The sequence below is a fragment of the Gigantopelta aegis genome, unplaced genomic scaffold, assembly GCF_016097555.1.
Source record: "Gigantopelta aegis isolate Gae_Host unplaced genomic scaffold, Gae_host_genome ctg4567_pilon_pilon, whole genome shotgun sequence".
NCBI lineage: Eukaryota > Metazoa > Mollusca > Gastropoda > Neomphalida > Peltospiridae > Gigantopelta > Gigantopelta aegis.
The window spans coordinates 13,735-26,923 of NW_024533929.1; the positions used below are offsets into that span (position 1 = coordinate 13,735).

The 13,189-nt window shown below is 38.9% G+C and overlaps 1 protein-coding gene across 1 annotated transcript; it reads left to right on the plus strand.

Moving 5' to 3' along the window:
- Positions 1-246: 246 nt before the first annotated feature.
- LOC121392808 (nephrin-like) lies at positions 247-11,938 on the plus strand (the record flags this gene model as incomplete). The annotated part of the gene is made up of 7 exons (XM_041523881.1): positions 247-328; positions 1,608-1,961; positions 6,075-6,268; positions 7,952-8,192; positions 8,892-9,194; positions 10,359-10,655; positions 11,789-11,938. Coding segments are annotated over exons 1-7 (1,594 nt in total), but the record flags the coding sequence as incomplete, so codon positions are not given.
- Positions 11,939-13,189: the final 1,251 nt, after the last annotated feature.

A 13,189-nucleotide genomic window follows, 5' to 3' on the forward strand; every position in this document is an offset into this window, starting at 1 on the left:
ACACACACAAACACTCCTAGATCCGCCTCTGGTTCACTCGGCTGGCCCACCAAGACATTATTAAAGGAGAATGTTCAGTTCACCGATGATATACGAGAAACCTACACAATAGTACATAACAAAACAGTTGTTACACTAGTTGTGCCGCTACATATCACCCCCGTACATGAGGGATACGTTTGACCTAGATATTTTGCTGATTGTTCACCTACATAAAAATACACATACACACTGTACCCGGAAGAAAGCCCGTTTGTACACGTCAGTTTAATAATGGCAATGTCACTGTACATATTACTTTCTATGACCGCGGTTAATCATGTTCTGGGTGAGTCTTTAATACTTCTATATTTATAAAGCAAATATTCAAAATTTGGAGAAGTAGTTCGGTACGCGTTCATGTGAATACATCTTCAGTATGTAAAAAGAAGCCCTGCCGGTCTCGGTGGTGTAGTGGTTAAGCCACCAGACTTAATGCTGGTATGTATTGGGTTCGCATCCCGGTACCGGCTCCCACCCAGATTGAGTTTAACGGCTCAGTGGGTAGGCGTAAGGCCACTACGCCAACTTCTCTCTCACTAACCACTATTACAAACTAAGCACTAACTCTCTGTCCTGTACAGACAGCCCAGATAGCTGAGGCGTGTGCCCAGGGCAGCGTGTATCGAACCTTAACTGGATAGAAGCACGATAATAAATATTAATGAAATAAATGAATGAATAGCCCGTAGAAATCGGCTGCAGTCCATTATTTCATATGAGTCTTACCATTTTTAATAAATGTTGACTTCTCGTTTTCTACTTGTCACTAAAATATTAAAAAGAGAAAACATTTAGAAATACTTTAAACTGTTGTGTAGAAAGTGTCACAGACATACATGGACATACGACGCGCACGTTCTACCACAGAGCTAAACGTACATACGTACGTGCGTACGTACGTATGTATGTATGTATGTATGTATGTATGTATGTATGTATGCATGTATGTATTGATATATGGATACATGTATGTATGAACGTATGCATGTATGTATGTACGTATGTATGTCTGTCTGTGTGTGTATATAAAGATGTATGGCTATCTATATATAATATGTCAGGTTTCACTACAGTATACGTAAATAACAACGCACTTGTGTGTGTGCGTGTGCGCATGCGTCTACATGTGTGTGTGTGTGTGTGTGTGTGTGTGTGTTAGCTAATCGACTAGTCTTTTATAAGTGTTATAAGTTCATATGATACCTTTAGGGATACATATTACCTGTCTGTCAAATAATTTGACAAGTCTCAATAAAAGGTACGTGTTGCGGCACAAACAATTGTACTACTACTACTACTACTACTACTACCGATACCGATACCGATACCACTACCACTACCACTACTACCACTACTACTACTACTACTTCTACTACTACTACTACTACAACAACAACAACAACAACTACTACTACTACTACTACTACTACTACTACTACTACTACTACTACTACTACTACTACTACTACTACTACTATTTATATTACTACTACTACTACTGCTACTACCACCACTACCACTACCACTAGTAGTACCATTATTATTATTATTATTATTATTTACAGGTGCATCACTGTCTATTTCTGGATCTTCGTCTTATGCAGTGTTGAATCAGCCATTTACCTTGACGTGTACAGTGACACAGGCTGCTGGTCTCAGTGGTGTTATATTATTCAGTACTAAAACAACAGACACGTTTGCTTCCCTGGGGCAGAGTGGTGGTTCATGTGCTGTGTTTAATCCTCCCTTAGTACCTGGTTACTCTGTATCCTGTGGCAGTGGAACAGACAGCAGCTCGTCCTCCACTAAGAAGTACCATCTGAGGATCAACAGAGCTGCAGAACGTGACGTTACAGACTGGTGGTGTATACTGAGTTCAGCTGGAACACGCAGTAACACTTTAAGGCTGAAACTCAGCAGTAAGTTTTGCCTTTTATTTATATGATAAACAAATAAATTATCTATCTAAATCTACAAACTGTTCTTGAAATAATGTTTAGCCAATATTGTATTAAAGCCGTAACCCTAGTTTCCAATTTTTTTTTATCTCACATTCTAGTCTGTTAGAAATATCAGGTTGATCAGAAACACGCTGGATGTGCCAGAATTGACAATTTATGCTAAACGCTGTAAAAAAAGGAGCAAGTTAAGAAGATACAATCTGTAATAGCCGAATATATTTTATTTAAAGATTGAAAAACGCAACAAGATGAGTTTAACATTTATAAACAAACGTAAAATAGTTAAAATTAAAATTTAAAGTTGATAAAAGAATCATCGCATCTCGCAAGTAGCTGACTGAAGCGAGTGACGAAAGGAAAATATTTACTGGTCACTTTGACCTTCAGAACTCACAGTGTATATTTCATAAAGCAACGAATCTGGAGACATATTCTACCATTCTAGTTGTGTGTTCAGCCAGACCGAGCAGAAAAACGGTTAACGAAATGGCCACGTCGGGTACCAATAAAATAGTTTGCAAACGTAAGCGAAAGGTTTGCTGGCTGAACTTGAGACTGGATTATACAATTGTTTCACTTGCATATAGATCATAAAACTCATAATATACTCTTGAAAAGAAGAAACGCAAAACCACATTGTCGTAAAATTTGGAGAATTGATTTAATTATTGAATGGTGAGTCCGATAATTACCAAATGTTGCAGGATTGTTCACAATTCACTCTAGTCCATTGTGAGTAAGTGATAGGACACACCACCAAGGTCAAGGTCATCTGGAGTCAATACCGGGTGTGGCCTCCGCGTGTGTTGACAACTGCCTGGCACCGCCTGCCCATTGAAGCAACCAGAGTACGGATGACGTCCCGGGGGATGGTGGCCCACTCGGCCTGCAAGGCTGCTGCCAGCTCGAGCAGGGTCTGGGGCTGTGGTTGTCGCTGTCGGAGGCGTCGGTCCAACTCGTCCCATAGATGCTCAATTGGGTTCAAATCCGGTGATATCGATGGCCAAGGAAGGACATTAATGTTGTTGTTCTGTACGAAAGCCGTTGTGAGACGTGCTGTGTGAGGCCTGGCGTTGTCATGTTGGAACACTGCGTTGGCGTTGGCCATAACTGGAACGATGTGTGGGCGGAGGATCTGGTCAATGTAGCCCTGTGCATTCAGGTTGCCCTGCACGTGGACCAGGTCAGTTCTGCCAGTGTGTGAGATGGCTGCCCACACCATGACACTACCCCCGCCGAATCTGTCCACTTCCTGCACGCAGTTTGCCGCATAACGTTCACCACGACGCCTATACACGCGACATCTTCCATCATGACGTCGGAGCAGAAATCGGGACTCGTCACTGAACCACACCTGTCTCCATCGCAGTTGAGGCCATTGTCGATGAATCTGGCACCACTGCAGTCGGAGTCGACGGTGTTGTGGTGTTAAGATGACACCTCGAACTGGACGTCTGGCACGAATTCCTACCTCACGTAGGCGGTTCCGTACGGTCTGGTCGGATATCCTGCGCAAACCTGGTATTGCTGCGGCTGTGGAGGTGGCAGTAGTCAATCGTTCCCGAAGGTGGCGTACCCGGATGTAGCGGTCCTGCCCGGGGGTAGTGACCCGTGGTCGACCGGATCTAGGGAGGTCACGTGTTGATACATGTTGCTGGTAACGGTCCCACAGTCTGGAGATGGTGCTTGGGGACACATGGAATGCCCTGGCAACGGCCGTTCTGGATTCGCCTGCGTCTAGTCGGCCGATGGCATTGTTTCTCTGCGGTTCACTGAGACGTGGCATGTCCTGGATTGTCAACTGTCGGCCAGATACAGAGGCCAGGCAAGCGAACACCCTGCACTTTTATACTGTCGGTGTTCATGTTGCACGTGCAGACAACGCACGTGCAGTGGTGACATGGTTTGCACGTGGCTGCGTTTTTGCGAATATTCACATTTTGGAACTTTATTGTACAGTAGCTGCGTTTTATCGAATGTAACCGTGGGAATGTGTTTGGGACATGCAATGACCTTATATTCACAAAGCATGAACCGGTAGGAAACATAAAATCGGAGTTATAACCCATTTGTACCCTTTTGCGTTACTTTTTTTGAAGAGTATATGAATCGGATATATAATGACATTTTACATTTAATTGCATGGATATAGGAAAAGGTTTGTAGGTTAAATAACAACATAAATATGTAACTAGACCTTTGTTAACACCTCACGTTTGCATTTTAGAACAGTTTCAAAATAACAGATGACTTAGTAGTTCCGAACTGCGCAAGCGCGACATTCTGGAAACAGTTCCGGTCAAAGGTTAATACATCCTAGAAATGGTTTGCTTAGATTGAAAGTACATTGCCGGTGTCTTTTAATATATTCTTCTGTAAATAAGACATGTAGTTAGGTTATATACTTGTCGGATGTCACTTGAATTTAGTAAACCTATATTTGGGGTTTCGTGTCGTTTGCTACGTGGCGCTGATGGTCCCGTGTGGATCACTTACTAAATGCATTTAATACTGTTTTGGTCATATCACAAATACAATGAATATCTCTAGCCGCACTATGACATTTATCAGCGGAGCTTTTCTCATGAGCTGGTTCGCCCATATATATATATATGTTTATACCATTTTGAACTGGATACGTGTTTTGAGAGTTTTCAGCGTGTGTAGTGCTCTGACCGCACGAACCCCCCCCCCCCCCCCCCCCCCCCACATCGTACATATTAGTGCAAAATTAAAGTTTGTTTTATTTAACAACACCACTAGAGTACATTGATTTATTAATCATCGGGTATTGGATGTCAATCATTTGGGTTTTTTTTTACATATAGTCTTAGAAAGGAAACTCGCTACGTTTGTCCATTAGTAGCAATGGATCTTTTATATGCACCATCCCATAGCCAGGATAGCATATACCACAGCCAATTGTGGTGCCTTGGCTGGAAACAGAAATAGCCCAGTGGATCCACCAACGGGGATTGATCTCAAACCGACCACGTATCAAGTAAGCGCTTTATCACTGGGCTTCGTCCCGCTCCCCTATCAGTTTGAACACGAATTATAATATAACTGGCTCATCCCGTTGCTGACATTTTCCAACACAAGGGGCGGGATCTAACGAACTGATAGATTGCTCACATGAAGTCGATGATTTTCAGTATTGATCGCCTGTTATGGACTCAGGCTTTTCCTTGTCTCAACAAGTGCCTCATGAATGGCAGAACAGAGGTCGCGGTATATAAGATGACCCTCTGTGGTTTCTCTAATCATTAATTCCAGCTTTAGCTCTCGACAATGCCAGTAGCTATCAAGTTCTCTCGGTAACTTTCGATCTGACAGGCTACTCCTTGGGAACGATGCTCGGATTTGTAAGGTATGCAGTGGAGTTAATTCCGAATTGTCGACATGGACTAAACTGTCACTGTAACCATAGTTAATGGCCAGTAGACACGACGGAGGAAGAGGATCAGGAAACAGTGACTGGCAGTGCATTTCGGCGTGTGTGTGTGTGTGTGTGTGTGTGTGTGTGTGTGTGTGTGTTCTGACTTCAAGACATCAGAAGCTGCGCTAGTGACATCCCCATCTTCAAAGACATCAGCGATGACCACTACACTACACCATTGTTGAACCAGCCTATGTGCTTTAGTGGTGTCGTTAAATAAACCAAATTTAAACCTTTACTGTCTGTTAAATAGAATGTTTTAGGGCACTCCAAAATATGTGTGAGAGGGTTGTGCACACCCAGAATTATCTATCTGCATCTGCGCCTGCACTAAAGAAAGTGATTATTTGTTTTAAGTTTAAGTGTACACACAGCAAACTATGGCAATTGTGACTGCCATACTGAACCTTTCAGTCTTGATAAGAAAAATGTACAGCATAAAATACAACTCTTTCTTTCTGTACCACTTCACGGTTAATGGTAATGAGAGAATGTATATTGCTGCAAATTTAAGACTAACAGTGCAACATACAATACAGAAAAAAATGTTGTCTCTCTAACCACCTCTGACATTGTTAACGCAGTGAAGCATTTATATTTTCCTGGAAATAACTGTCTTTTATCTTTTTCAGGTGGTCCAGACTCTGTTACACTCAATCCATCATCACCTGGGTCTGTAGCAGAAGGAGACAGTCTGACTGTGACGTGTGCTGCTACTGGTTGTAATCCACCGTGTTCCAATTCATGGACTCTGGGAAATCAGCGGATCTTAGCTAACCTCTCTGTTAAAACTGACAAACATCAACAGGAGTCAGACAGGGAATGTGTACACGTGTAATGCGACCAACTCACTCATACCAAAGTCTAAAACTAAACAGTTTACACTGACAGTGTACTGTGAGTAGTATAATTCAATACGCTAAATTTGTTATATTTTTTACTTAATGAACGATTAATTCTCCTGAAATCTTAAGGGACCATTTTAATGTTCTTCCTTAGTTCAAAATGACCTGCAGTAAACAATGAGAATTATTTATATAGCTCATGTTAATAGTGGTGATTGTTTAAAACACGTTCAGTGTATTTGTTACGTAATACAAACACACAATGTATACTGACTGGATTGAAACCTACTGCACAATTCGTATGGCATTTGACAATCCCGTGAGCGGGACATAGCCAAGTGGTACAGCGCTAGCTCGATGCGCGGCCGGTGTGGGATCGCTCCCAGTCGGTGGGCCCATTGGGCTATTTCTCGTTCCAGCCAGTGCACCGCGACTGGTATATTATAGGCCGTGGTATGTACTACCCTGTCTGTAGGATGATGCATATAAAAGTCCCCTTGCTGCTACTCGAAAAGAGTAGCCCATGAAATGGCGACAGCGGGTTTCCTCTATCAATATCTGTGTGGTCCTTAACCATATGTCTGTCGCCATATAATCGTAAATAATATGTGTTGAATGCGTCGTTAAATAAAACATTTCTTTCTTTTTTTTTCTTTAATTTCCTTTACACTGATGAGCGAACTGGAAACATGATCAATGCTATGAATTTTCAGGCCAAACATAAGATTATGTTTGTATTAGAGTGGAAATCTTTGTCTAGTGACCTTACTCGGTGGTAGGCAAAAATCCCATATTGTTCGTTACAGAGTTATCTCTGACGGCAGACAGCGAGTTTAACCGTCTAACCACTAACGATTAACAACTAACCCACTGTCCTGGACAGACAGCCCAGATAGCTGAGGTGTGTGCCCAGGACAGCGTGCGTGAACTTTAATTGGATATAGCACGAAAATATGTTCACCACGACTGGTATACCAAAGGCCATGATATGTGCTATTCTGACTGTGTGATGGTGCATATAAAATATCCTTTGCTACTAATTACAAAATGTAGCAGATTTCATCCCTAAGACTATATGTAATATTACCAAATGTTAAATAACATACAGAGATCAGCAGCTGGTGACTACACGTGTACTGCTAGAAACACAAACACACAGAAATCATTAGACAAGACCATTACTCTGGATGTGCAATGTGAGTGAAATATTTGATTTCATTATTAGAACATGAATTCTAAATGAAAATAGGTATTTGTTTTTAAGTTAAATCCAATTTTCGATTTACATAGGGTTTCATGGGAGGGGTTCGCGCCCGAACACCATGATGTTACATCTACGCTACATAATGTTGTTAATTATTAAGGTATATGAATATCTAGTGGTCCAGACAGTGTTCAGCTGAACACCTCTTGTCTTGTTTATAGGACAGCTACTACCGAGGGGATGCTCTAATGTACAACATTTTCTAAAGCAAATATTTTATAATACAAAGTGACCTGGAACTTTATCAATAATTATTGGGTTTTTCATTCCTTAGCCTGAAGATATAGTTGCAAATAATATATATATATATATATATATATATATATATATATATATATATATAGGTGTATATATACTTGCAGACCAATCTTCAATCACTTCGTTGACTTTGAACTCTCAGTCTACAAGTGTTACAGTTGATGAGCTGACTCCTATGACTCTGAAATGTTATGTCACCAGCAATCCAGGATCTGATATCAAACTGTTGAACAACTCACAGACTCTGCGTGAAGTGACTAACTCTAAACAGGCTGAGTACACGTGGAACGAGGCTGGGTGTCTGGATACAGGACACTACAGGTGTGAAGCGGGAAACAACATCAAGTCAGCTGTCAGTGAAAGTGTGCAACTTGTTGTCACATGTGAGTTACACGTTAGTATCATTAATGATTAATGTGAAAATTATTGACCAAATACTACTCACTAAGTTCTAACAGGTTATAAAATAAAATAAAATAAGTTTGATTTCTTACTCAAAGTTACTGATATCGTATAATATTTATTTTATACCATTTGATACAGTTTAGTACTTTAAATAGTTTGTGTAGTATATTCATTCCCATTTATAGTCATGTCATAACTCGTTTCCCTATTTATACCATTACCCATTTTATAACTTAGGCAATTCTACTAACTAGAAAACTGACCCTACATAGAAAGAAAGAAAAATAGAGGGACATAAAGGAAAGAAAGAAATGTTTTATTTAACGACGCACTCAACACATTTTATTTCCGGTTATATGGCGTCAGACATATGGTTAAGGACCACACAGATTTTGAGAGGAAACCCGCTGTCGCCACTTCATGGGCTACTCTTTTCAATTAGTAGCAAGGGGACTTTTATATGCACCATCCCACAGACAGGATAGTACATACAACGGCCTTTGATGTACCAATCATGGTGCACTGCCTGGAGCGAGAAAAAGCCCAATGGGCCCACTGACGGGGGTCGATCTTAAACCGACAGTGCATCAAGCGAGTGCTTTGCCACTGGGCTACTTCGCGCCCCTTATCTGTATGAAGGTAAATTGTAATTAGTTTAATCAATCAATATATTTTAGGTTCACCAAGACTAGACCATCGAGTTCCATTCCAGAAACAGTTTACAGCAGCAGAAGGTGGTGATGTAACTCTGAAGATATCAGTGATTGCCAACCCAACACCGACATTCACCTGGTACAAACTGACTGATGGAAACAAAAATAGACTTGGCTTTGGAAGTTCGTCTACAACGGACGTATCTGCTGTTGGGAACCTCACACTGGCAACTGTTCAGCAGGGAGATATTGGTACCTACCAGGTTGTTGTGTCTAATGGAGCTAAAAACTCAGATCTTGTGGTCAACCTGACACTTGATGTAGCAGGTATGAGTAGATGTGTATGCTAGTGAAATTGGGTTTTACTTCCGCTTAATCTTGAATACATGTGTATGCTATTATGGTGAGGTTAGTTACTGGAATTAGATTTTGGTCTATACTGGTAGATTTGACATCACAATGCATGCAAGTTGAATTATTTAGATCGTAGTCTGTGTTAGTTGATTTGGCGTCGCACAGTGTATGCTAGTTGAATTAGTTATTAAAATTAGATCTTGGTGTCTGTTAGTATGTGGGAACATTTACTTTTATGTTCATATAATTGTATTTTGTCATTTTTAATCTGCGTTTTCTGTAACTAATAAAACCATTGCCATTTACAGGTGACAGTGATCACGATGATGATTTTTAATAATTATTTTAATAATTTACATTTATTAATTCATTTTAGCTTTATTTCAGGTGTCTAATTAAATACACATTGTTAACAAATGCACATCTATTGAATCACAATCACGATTTGCCTAAGCACTTAGCAATATAACTTGCATTCTTGCGCTTTGGTCCACTGTAATCTGATATTCTGGCTTGGGGTTTCTGTTCAGCTTTTTTCATTGTGGATATGACACTCACTATTGATGTGATGCTGGTTTCTTCGATAGTTTCTAAGGTTAGTCATTATATTTTTAAGTGTGTTATTCATGTTTGTTGTCAGGTATATTTATTTACGAGCAGGTACTTAAATGTATATTATTATATAAACAATAGATTGATACATTATGACACACGGACATGTAGTTAGTCATAAACATTTCGGGTAGTAGCTAAACAATAGCTGCCTCATTATTTTAAATAGAAAGGAGTTTAGTATTCCATTATTGTTTGCCTCTCTGTTTTGTTTTTTGTTTTTGTTTGCTTTTTGGTTTTATTTATTTTTTTTATTTTTGTTGTTTTATTTTATTATTATTTTATTTTATTATTATTTATTTTATTTTATTTATTTTATTTTTATTTATTTTATTATTTTTATTTTTTTGGGGGGGGGGGGGGGGGGGGGGGGGGGGTTTTTTCAAGCGTTAGCATTTCTTCCAGCAGTATTATGTTTGCATTTATTGTAATTTAATGTTAACAGATAGTGGTTTTATTAATGTATAAGTTTATTTCAATGGTCCATGCTTGGAGAAAGCTTCTTGCACGTTTTGATCCTGAAAGGTCCCCCAGATGTTCCACCTGATGTCACAGCATGGGGCAACGGACCACACTCGATCACAGTGGCTTGGGTAGAGGAATTTAACGGAGGATCATCACAGACATTTACTGTACAATACCGAGCAGACACATCACAGTGGACAAATCTCACCGGGGTCATTCCAGAAAAAGGTCGCAACACCATCCAGAAAGCTTTCATACCAAATCTTCAACCAAAGAGGAGATATCTGATGCGGGTTTTGGCTTACAATAAATATGGATACAAAGGTTTTACGGACGAACAGGAGGCTTTGACATTGGGTAATAATCATATACATACTCACAAATCTATATCTAATGGCTTATGGTGTGGGACCAGATGTAGTTCAGTGGTAGAGCGCTCAACTCAGGTACGATGTATCACATGGTTGATCCCCTCGGTGGTACAAAAAGCTGTGATATGTGCTTTCCAGCATATGGACAAGTGCGCATAAAATACGTTTTAACTGCTATTCGGTAGGAGTAAGCTATTTGGCAGCAACGAATCTTTTATACTGCGTTCCAACCTTTAGGAAAGTGAAAATAATTTTAGTATTAATGCTATTCATTATGAGTATGTTATTTAACAGCAGCAGATTTGTTTTCTCTAATACTGTAGAGTAAGTGTTGAAATATGTTAGACGCAAAATAGCCATAGTTTAAAATATCTTGAAGTTTCATTAAACAACCTTTCCATACCTTGTATTATAATGCTGAAATAATTTATTTCAGATAAGAACAACAGCAGGAAAGCTGCCTGCAAAAAAATAATTTGATAGTAATTTAGAAATGACTTTGTTCAATACAGCTGTACTACAACACCTCTACTACTACTACTACTACCACCACTACCACTACTACCACCACCACCACCACTACCACCACCACCACCACAACCACCACCACCACCACTGCCACCACCACCATCACTACCACCGCCACTACTAGGTATACTAATACTAATGTGTGGCACGTGATTTATGAGCTACATATAATAATAATAATAATAATAATAATAATAATAAGTGGGGAATCAACCCGTCGAGGTCTGCCTCGGTAGATGAAGTCAAAGAGCATAATATAGTTTGAAGGCAATCATTGTTTTTAATAGTTTAATACATTTGTAGCATTTTGGGGTTTTTGTTTTGTTTTGTTTTTGCCTTTTGGTATTTTTACTACTACTGCTACTACTACTACTACTACTACTACTACTACTACTACTACTACTACTACTACTACTACTAATAATACTAATAATAATAACAACAACAATAATAATGTTTATGTCATGCATTTAAAATGCATTAACATGACATACTCACATAAATATATTGCTTATTAGATTTTGTATTATTTTGTTCACAGCAACAGTAAACCGTATCTTTGAGAAATAGTTGTAGTTTATTTTATTGTAGATGAATCTCTTCTGCCAGCCTCATCAAACAAATTAAGCGGAGAAGGAATTGCGGTAGGGATTATCATTGGGATTGCTGTTTCTGCCTTGGTAGTGGCTGTCTTTGTTATTTTGTGGAGACGAGGTTTAGTGTGTGTCTCTTCAAAATCAGGTAAGACTAATACAATTACATTTATAGAGAATAACTAGTTAATGACATCGGATATCTGTTTTATCTGTGAAGGCAAGAATGGGAAATTTCTCATTTGGCCTGAACAGGATAAAACAGATATCCGACGTCACTAACTAGTTGTTATCTTTATCCTGCAAATCATAAAAATTATTTTTTGTTATTTAAGCCACATTGTATGATGTAACTATGCTAGTAGCAGGGTATGACTTTGCTTTATCCGTCATCATATTCTGCCAATAGAAACGGTGGTTACAGGATAAAATGTAATAAACTGTGTCTGATCACACAATAAGGAATGTCTCGACTCTTTTTATTTGGTATTTGATTAAATCTCAAATCGTATTATCCACAACATTGCGATCTAACTAGTATTCCTAAGTTCACATTTAACACTTTATTTTAATTTTCAGGAAAGGATGTTTTTATATATTTTATCATGTACACGTTCTTAAAAACAATTATTATTAGTAAGAAGGATAACATTATGTCTAAAACGTAAACAACATATTTGTAAAAGCTACCAAATTGCTTTTACGTTCATCGTTATTTTTTTGATGTTTTTGTCTGACAGAAAAGCAGCAAAACGAAAACAGTTTGTAAGTACACTCTTTTTAAAAAAAAGTGTGAAACCATTAGGCTTATATACTCTCTCTTACTCTCTCCCTCTCTCTCTCTCTCTCTCTCTCTCTCTCTCTCTCTCTCTCTCTCTCTCTCTCTCTCTCTCTCTCTCTCTCTCTCTCTCTCTCTCTCTCTCTCTCTCTCTCTCTCTCTCTCTCTCTCTCTCTCTCTCTCTCTCTCTCTCTCTCTCTCTCTCTCTCTCATAGCATAGCCTAATAATTTCCATCGGCTTAAAAAAAAAGTATCATTCGATAAAATATATATCTTTTTTTTATATATATGACTTGTTTTGTTTGTACATATTTATTTGTATATTTGTATATTTCACTTAATGTTTGAGTCGATATTTGGTTCTATATGAAAGTTTCAAGGGCATACAGAAGTTGAGATCAAAACTAAACAACCATACGCCAAACCCAATACCATGAGTAAGAGAAATGATGTGATATATACATTTAATCAATTTTGTTACAGACAGCAACACATATCGTTAGAAGACACAAGACGTGGAATCAGTAATGGTAATCATACTTTATTTTTTACTACTTGCCTGATTATGTGTTCTCACTTTCTCTTTCTTTCTCTACCTCTTTCCCTTTCACAGACATAGAG